The sequence below is a fragment of the Pipistrellus kuhlii genome, unplaced genomic scaffold (genome assembly GCF_014108245.1).
Source record: "Pipistrellus kuhlii isolate mPipKuh1 unplaced genomic scaffold, mPipKuh1.p scaffold_m20_p_13, whole genome shotgun sequence".
Classification (NCBI taxonomy): domain Eukaryota; kingdom Metazoa; phylum Chordata; class Mammalia; order Chiroptera; family Vespertilionidae; genus Pipistrellus; species Pipistrellus kuhlii.
This window is the reverse complement of record NW_023425438.1, coordinates 13,007,397-13,016,074: the sequence shown is the minus strand read 5'-3', so window position 1 is coordinate 13,016,074 and position 8,678 is coordinate 13,007,397. Positions and strand designations below refer to the sequence as shown.

The window sequence follows — 8,678 nt, the reverse complement described above, 5'->3', positions numbered from 1 at the left end:
CTGAGAAGGGTGCAGAAAGGGGATGGAAGGATCCCAATTACAATTTGCAAATCTTCTTTTTTAAAATATATTTTATTGATTTTTTATAGAGAGGAAGGGAGAGAGATAGAGAGCTAGAAACGTCAATGAGAGAAACATCCACTAGCTGGCTCTGGGGATGTGCTCGCAACCAATGTACATGCCCTTGACCGGAATCGAACCTGGGACCTTTCAGTCCACAGACTGACGCTTTACCTCTCAGCCAAACCAGTTTCGGCTGCAAATCTTCTTGAGGGAAGCAGCCTGGTTTTTCCTTTCTTCCCAGAGACAATGTAAAAGTAACTTCTCTCTTTACAAAATTGAGAGGAGATAGACTAGAAACGACGATGATGATAAATGAGATAGCATTTACCAGGTGCCAAGCACTGTTCAAAGGAAATACTGAGGCCTCCTAACAACCTGAAGAGGCAGACACTACCATCTCCAGGTGAGGCAGGTGTGCCCTGTCAGGTCTGCAGAGTCTGGGGTCATAGGGCAGAGAGGACGGGGTAAGAGACGCCTTTCTAGCTGGAAGCCCTCCATCTCCCACCCTGAGATGCCTGTGGGGAGGGGAAGAGGGACATTTGCCGACATCATCCATAAACAACTACAGCTTTGGTCTGTCTCTAACCTAAATTTTAAAGAGAGCTGGTGTGGCCTGGCCATTGTCACTCAGTGGTTGAGCGTCATGGTTTGATTCCAGTGGGAACACATCCTGGGTTTCGGAGTTGATACAAGAGGTAACCAATCAATGATTCTCTCTCATCACTGATGTTTATGTCTCCCTCTCCCTTTCTTTCTGAAGGGAGGGAAGGAGAGAGAGAGGGGAGGGGAGGGAGAGGACGCGCGCTGGTGTGTATAAGGAGAAGTCACCATATAGACACTGAACTTGGAGTCAGAAGACTTAGATCTGGACCTCACTGGTTGACCTTGAGCAGGTCAATCCCTATCTCAGGGACATACATTTCTCAATTTTAAAATAAAGGTATTGGATAAGAATTAAGTCTCTAAAAATTGCACAATTCTAGAACCTGGTGCTTGGGGATGACAAATTATGGTCTCTCTCTCCAACTGCATATGTTTGAGAGCATGATATTTTGGGTATGAATATGTCAATGTCTGCTGTCTGTATGTGTACATTCCAGCTATATGACTAAAACGTTGTTTGTGGGTAAATAAAGGATGTTTCTTGGTTTTCTCCAGACGAGACCAAATGGCTCGGTGAGGTAGTAAACTCAAAGATTCCTGATTTAAGGTATGGTGAGAGGGCAAATAACCCCAGAAAAGATATTAGTCTGTTCTCATTCTTCAGCATAATTATTTTCATTTTTCCATCTTTTTTATTCCAAATGTAATTTAGTATTGATAGCAACCTTGGAAATGATGCAGATTTATATAAAAGAGGAAAATGAGCCCTGGCAGGTTTGGCTCAGTGGGTAGAGTGTTGACCTGCAGACTGAGGGGTCCCAGGTTCGATTCCCATCAAGGGCATGTGCCTAGATTTCGGGCTTGATCCCCAGTAGGGGGCATGCCAGAGGCTGCTGATTGATGATTCTCATCATTGATATTTCTTTCTCTCTCTCTCTCTCTCTCTCTCTCTCTCTCTCTCTCTCTCTCCCTCCCTCCCTCCCTCCCTCCCTCCCTCCCTCCCTTCCTCTCTGAAATAAATTAAAATATATTTTAAAATAACCCAACATAATAAAAACCTAAGATGCAAATCGGCCAAACGGCAGAACAGCCGGCCACTATGATGCACACTGACCACCAGGTGGCAGACACTCAACCCAGGATCTGCCCCCAGCTCACAGGCCCCAGACCAGCCAAGGCATGTGCCATCAGGGGCCCCCTAATTGCCCACTGATCGCTCCACCTATTGCCCCACAGATTGGCCCTGATCACCAGCTAGGCCTAGGAACCCTACCCATTCAAGAATTTCATGGATCGGGCCTCTAGTCCTATATAATAAAAGTCTAATATGCTAAGTGTCCAGTTGTCTGGTCAGTTGTTCAGCCAATCAATGCTAAGGCCTCTCAATTGCTCACTATGACGTGCACTGGCCACCAGGGGGCAGATACTCCAACAGGTAGGTTAGCTTGCTGCTGAAGTCTGGCCAATCAGAACTGAGCTAGGGGGCCAGACATGCCCTGAATCCCTCCTGCCATCTCTCCCCAGCTGGCCAACCTCCTGTGTCCCTCCCTGGCCCAAATCGTGCACCGGTGGGGTCCCTTGGCCTGGCCTGTGCCCTCTCGCAATCTGGGACCCTTTGGGGGATGTCAGAGAGCCAGCTTCGTCCCCATCCCGCAGGCCAGGCCAATGGACCCCACCGGTACGTGAATTGGCGCACTGGGCCTCTAATAATAATAATAAAAGAGGAAAATTAGACTCAGCTTAAGTGACTTGTTAGAAAGATAGTGAGAACTCAGAACTAGGGCCTCTGTCTACTGGCTGGTGTGTTCTTCCTCCTTCTGTGCTGGGTGTTAGAAGATACAATGTGCAGGAAACACAGCCAAAGGGGATCTGTTTCTAGGTGAAGGCGAAGTGGAGAGCCTGTGCCCAAAGAGTGCCAGGATGACTTGCCTGCTCTATCCCTATCTCTGCAGCCTGCTGGCTGTAGTGTCATTTCAGTCAGAACGGAGGCTCAGAAACTTAAAGATGATGGCTATTTCAAGAGCCACAAACTATAATTAGAATTAATTAGAATGTCAGAGGGCAATGATAAGAAGTAATAACCTTCTGGAGCCTCTGGCAAGATGTGAAAGATATTTACTACTTCTTTTCAGCACTTAATTTGCCCTCTTTCTCGGCATTTTTTTCTATAAAGCAGGGACGTGATCATATAAGGTTGTTGTGAGAATCAGAGGTAATTGGGTAAAAGTACCTCTGAAAAGGCACACAAAAGTTTGCTGGTTCATTCAACCAACCAACATTTATTGAGCACCTACAACATTCTAGGAACTATGTTAGGAACTAGACAAAGACTAACACAAACAAGAAGCTCAGAATCACCATTACCATCTCCCCTACTGCCCTTTTTTCTTTGCCCCTTGCTATGGGCTGACCTCTGAGTCTACACTGGACCAGCAGAGGGCTCCCTCTGCTGTAGCTCATTCAACAAATCATGAATTAACTTACTGGGAGCCAAGCCTGCTTCTAGGTGATTGGGATACAACGTGAACAAATAGACAAGGTCCCTGTCCTCATGGAGTTCACTGCCTACTGGGAAAGACAGATGTTAAACAAATCATCATGCAAATAAACATCTATGCACAAATGATGAGGATATTATGAAGTGGGAGAGAAGAGTGGAATTCCATTTATTGTAGAAGGCCTCTCTGAGGAGGCAGGAAGCCGACATCCACAAAGGATGAAAAGTTGGCATGGCACTCAGTCCGGAGAGGATTCCTCCAGGCAGAGGGAGCAGCATAGCCAACGGCCCTTGAAATGGAAGGGAGCTGGGTGTCTCCAAAGCAATGACAGAAAAAGTGTGGGACTGAGGGGCAGGGGTAGGCCGAGGTGAGGAACTTGCGGAGTGCACTGCACTTCTGATGCCTTCTGCCCTCCTCCCAGTGCGAGTGAGAAAATGATTGTGTTGTCCTGCTATTTCTGTCTTCCCGTGATGGTGATCAAAGGCTGGAGGTTAGTCAGAGAAATCTGGCATAGTACCACCCACCAAAAAATTTCTCAGCTTTAGTTCCTTCCCTCTAGGCCACTACCTTCTAAATTCATCTGACCCAGAACCTATGAACTGGGTGGGAGATGCCAAATATTTCAATCCGCACCCTGATTACAGACGTACAGCTATCCACCCCCATCCTGATCAGAAACCTACGGAAATAAATCATTAGTTCAGCAATCATTGTGCCTTTAACATATGGACTCCTTAGTTACTTTGCTCAGATGGCTCATATCTCTTGGGGTGGAGTATTGATTTATCACTTAAAACCTAGAAGGGGCCCTGGCCAGTTTGGCTCAGTGGATAGAGCGTCAGCCTGCAGACTGAAGGGTCCTAGGTTCGATTCTGGTCAAGGGCATATACCTTGATTGGGGGCACATCCCCAGTTGGGAGGGGGGGAGGGGTGTGCAGGAGGCAGCTGATCAATGTTTCTCCCTCATTGTTATTTCTGGCTCTCTGACCCTCTCCATTCCTCTCTGTAAAAAAATCAATAAGATAATAATTTTTTAAAAACCTAGAAGGGGAGATAGATGTGCACATATAACTGTGTTAAAGAAAAGAGAATGGTGAAAACCACAAGGGGAAGGGGGGGTAACAGAGATATATTGTATTATTGAATTAATAAAGCTCTTTCAATTACATGTTATAGGAACCATTGAGTTTGCCTCTCCAATATCATGACGTGGTAAATTATTAGTGCTGCAAACACTGCTTCCTAGGGGATCACCAAAATAAGGCCAGGTAAAGATAGGTGCTTTCATGTCCTCTAGTAGGGATGTAAATTGGTACTTTTGGTACCTTCCTGGAAGAGAGTTAGTAATACGGGTCAAGGTCCTCAAAGAATTTCACTTTCTACTCCAAGGGGAAAAGGGAAATTTACTTAAAGATTGATAGGTAAGATAAGAATTTTCATCATAAGGTTATTATACCATCGCATGATTAGAAACAACTTCATTATCCAATCTGGATCATACATTTGCATTATGGTACATACTCATGATGTCATAGTATTTAAAGGAAGCTTTTCAAGAACAGTTGTAACCTCTGGAAATGTTCAAGATATTGTCTTAAAAAGGACTGTGCGAACTAATAACAACAATACAATAGGATACATGCTTTGGCCGGGCAAGGTGGGAATGACTGGGGGAATGAAGGAAGGAGTCCCAGGAATACTGGCATTTGAGGTGAGTCTTAAAGGACCTACCCCAGTTTCCAGGTGGAAGGGAAAGAGAAGGTAAACATGAAGACGGGGAAGGCCAAACACGTCTTGAGAAAGGCGTGCAGCAACCATCCTTCTCACAAAGACTGCAAGCCCATTGTCTTTCCCTAAGTGAGTCAACGAACCAGAACGGAGCCCAGATGGGTGATTCCCTTCCAGGGGAGAAGAGTTGCTACCAAAGAGGCCCCGCTGCCCTTGCCTGCAGGCGCCTGGCTTATCCCCAAGCTCAGGTTTCCGCGCGAGCGAAATAAGTCCCAGGGCTCGCTCAGCCTCGCCTCCGAGACCTTCCGGTGGCGCCAAAAAACGACCCTGAGAGTTAACACAGTGCGCAGGCGCAGTGAGCAACTGGGGACCAGCGGTGTGAAGTTTCACGCCCAGGCGGAGGGTGAAAGGCCTGCCCAGCTGGCTGAAGGGAGGTCGAGGCCAGGTCCGGTGGGAAGTCCACACAGCAGAGGGGCCCCGGGGCCCCGGGGACCACATCCCCCCAGGCTGTCCCCAGTCTGTGGGGTCTTACTCCCTGACCCCTTGCTGGTCGCTGGCCGGGCCCTACAGCTACCCCCTTTTCACCCCCCTCTTTATCCTCCGGGTGGTTTCACTGCCCTGTCTCTGAGGGGCAGGGGTGGGGTGAGTTGGGAGGGGAGGCCGAGGGAGGAATAAAGTCTCTGGCCTGGCTGTAAGCCCTGCCCTGGGCCGGGCTTTGGACCCCGGGCCTCTCTTGGGTGTTCAGGGTGTGATCTGAATTGTTTTCCCCGCAGACACTGTAGCTCTCCCAGGTCCCTGGCCCGTTCTGCTCAGGGCCCGAGGCTGCCCTGGGTTTCCTCCTGTTTACAACTCTCTAGGTCCTAGAGTCTAGGATGTGGGGTGTCTAGATGTCTGCATGGTTGAAGGGCCCTGGGTAATGTGACATGGTTCCTTTTGAAAGAATTTGGCCCTGGCTGGGCCGCTCAGTCAGTCAGAGCATCCTCCAGATATGTCAGGGTTGTGGGTTCAATCCCCAGTTAGGGCACAGGCAAGAAGTAATCAATGAAGGCATGAAGAAGTGCAACAACACATCTCAATCTGTCTCTCCCTCTGGCTCTCAATATTTTTTTAAAAATTGAATTTGAGTGTCTTCTCTGGGAACCGGCACTCCCCTGCTAGTCACAGAGCCCACTCACCGTTGTCTTCGGTGGTCCTCTGCCCGCCTAGCCCCTGAAGGCAATGCGCTTCCCGTCCCTGGACGTCCCCGTCTCTGCGGCCTCACCTGCGGCGGCGCTCACCTGACCAGATCATGACGCACGTGGAGGAGGCAGCCCGCCGCCTGTCCAAGACCGGGACTAGCCTGTATGCCGTGCTGGAGCTCAAGAAGGGCGCCTCCCCCGAAGAAATAAAAAAGGCCTACAGGTTCGGACCTCCGCCTCTCAGGAAGCCCTCCGCCCCCTTCAACCCACTTCCTTCTCCTTCGCTCTCTGGCCCGTTTAGAAAACCCACGTGGGGGCTGGGTGGGGCCACCATCCTCTTCAGCATGGCGTGGGAAGGACTTTGGACGTGGCCTGCTTGCCTCCATTCTTTGTACCGCATCTAACTTGGGAAATTTGAGGTGTTCCTTCATCACCATCTAGAAACCTCTCCCTGTTTTTCTTTCTTTTTAAAAAAAAAATATATATATATGTATATATATATATTTTTATTGATTTTTTACAGAGAGGAAGAGAGGGGGATAGAGAGTTAGAAACATCAATGAGAGAGAGACTTCGATCAGCTGCCTCTTGCACACTCCCTACTGGGGATGTGCCCGCAACCAAGTTACATGCCCTTGACCGGAATCGAACCCTGGACCTTTCAGTCCGCAGCCGACACTCTATCCACTGAGCCAAACCAGTTTTGGCCTCTCCCTGTCTTTCAGCCTAACCCTCCCTCCCCAGCTACTCCCCATTCTCTCCCCGCTTTTGGATATTGCCTTGGTAGGAGACTGGCCTTGAAGTATCACCCAGATAAGAACCCAGGGGACGCTCAATCAGCAGAAATATTCAAAGAGATCAACACAGCGCACGCGATCCTGAGCGATCATAAGAAGCGGAAAATCTACGACCGGCATGGCTCATTGGGAATATATCTATACGATCACTTTGGTGAAGATGGCGTCAAGTACTATTTTATGATGAATAGTTGTTGGTTCAAGGTACACACGTCTTCCTAGCCCTTTAAGAATAAGAAGGAAAGGGTGGCCCTCCTCACCAAGGGCACCTTCCCCTCCTCTCTGAGGACAGATGTTTTTTGTCTCCCTTTCTGGGTACGAGGAGGGTGTGGGCGGGGAACTGGAATGGATATGTGGACTGAGGCCATCTTTTCCTGCCTTTCAGACACTTGTCATCCTGTGTGTTCTGCTCACCTGTTGCTGCTGCTGCTGTTGCTGCTGCTTTTGCTGTGGCACACTCAAGCCGCCCCCTACCGAGGAGATAGGGAAGAGAAAATACCAGCAGAACGTCCAGACTCAGCCTGGGCAAGCAGGTGAGAGCCCTTGGCAGGGACCAGGGTAAGAGCTGGACTGGGAATGGAAAAGGTGGTTGGGATGAAACGGCGAACCATAAATAGGAGAGTCTCAAGTCGGTACTGGGGCAAAGTGGAGAGAGAGAGGGGAGACACCTGTTTTCTGAAGGGTTTATGCTACACACGGACCATGTGACTGTCATGCTGGCCTCCGGACAGTTAAGCTGAGGGGTGGGTGGGAGTTAAGAAATGGGCGGGAGAGTGTGCCTAGAAGACAAGTTAGAGGATGTCATTTATTCAAAAGGAAGATGAAGTGTCTGAGACTATGCTCACCCCAACTAAACTTCCAAGGGTGACGTGACTGGAATCCACCCTAGTGCCACCTAAGGATGCTAATGTGTAACTGCAAGGCAACAGTTTTCTCACCCCTGGGCTAAACAAAATGTTACTGTTAGTATATAAGTGTTTTTCAAATTCCATCTTAGGAAGCAAAGCGAATTTTAGAAAATCGGAAGATGATGATGATGATGATGATTAAAAGATGAAGAGCGGGGTATGAAAACTGAAATGCAGCAATAATTAAAGGATAAGAAAAGAACATACAGCCTGGCTGGTGTGGCTCTGTGGTTGAGCGTCAACCTATGAACCAGGAGGTCATGGTTCAATTCCTGGTCAAGGCACATGCCTGGGTTGCGGGCTCAATTTCCAATGGGGGGGGGAAGGTGCAGGAGGCAGCCAATCAATGATTCTCTCTCATCATTGATGTTTCTATATATCTTTCTCCCTCTCTCTTCCTTTCTGAGATCAATAAAAATAGATTTTAAAAAAGAAAAGACTACACACTAATTCCAGATGAGTCTTTAATGGAAAGTTTATTGCCCTATAGTATAATATGAACTGTAAGTGTTCATAGCTTTCCCAATGGGGGCTTTCTTTACAATCTGGGTGCTCATTTCTTCTAGTTAATAAGACTTCAACTTCTCTCCTTAGGTGCTGACCCAGAGAAGGCGACTCCTGCTGCCCAGTCCACTGGACACATTGAAGAGAGGAGCAAGTAGCCCTGTCCTGACATTGACCCTGATTTGCCCCTCCTCTTGTAAGAATCCCAACTCTAGAAGCACTGACGGCGTCCATCCCAGTGAGGATGCAGTCTCTGTCCCCGACGGCATCACTGACCCTGGCCATGCAGGGTCGCCCAGCTACTCTTGTTCTTTAGCTCCGGTCCCAATTTCAATGTTAGAGAGCAGACACGCACCCCTCCCCCATCCCTACCCTGAAGACATCTCAGGCGGTGGTGAC

At 48.5% G+C, this 8,678-nt stretch overlaps 1 protein-coding gene across 1 annotated transcript; it reads left to right on the top strand.

Annotated features, from left to right (window-relative positions):
- The first annotated feature begins 6,093 nt into the window (after positions 1–6,093).
- DNAJC5G (DnaJ heat shock protein family (Hsp40) member C5 gamma) lies at positions 6,094–7,429 on the top strand. Its single transcript, XM_036434945.2, has 3 exons — positions 6,094–6,293; positions 6,858–7,071; positions 7,253–7,429. Exons 1-3 carry the CDS (start codon positions 6,181–6,183, stop codon positions 7,427–7,429), a joined length of 504 nt encoding a protein of 167 aa, XP_036290838.2. The 5' UTR covers positions 6,094–6,180.
- Positions 7,430–8,678: the final 1,249 nt, after the last annotated feature.

Bases quoted from the DNA above. Each gene is read 5' to 3' on its own strand.
- DNAJC5G (XM_036434945.2), top strand. From the start codon at position 6,181: ATGACGCACGTGGAGGAGGCAGCCCGCCGCCTGTCCAAGACCGGGACT. The intron at 6,294-6,857 runs GTTCGGACCTCC...TTGCCTTGGTAG, and splicing joins GAAATAAAAAAGGCCTACAG to GAGACTGGCCTTGAAGTATC. The intron at 7,072-7,252 runs GTACACACGTCT...CCTGCCTTTCAG, and splicing joins TGAATAGTTGTTGGTTCAAG to ACACTTGTCATCCTGTGTGT.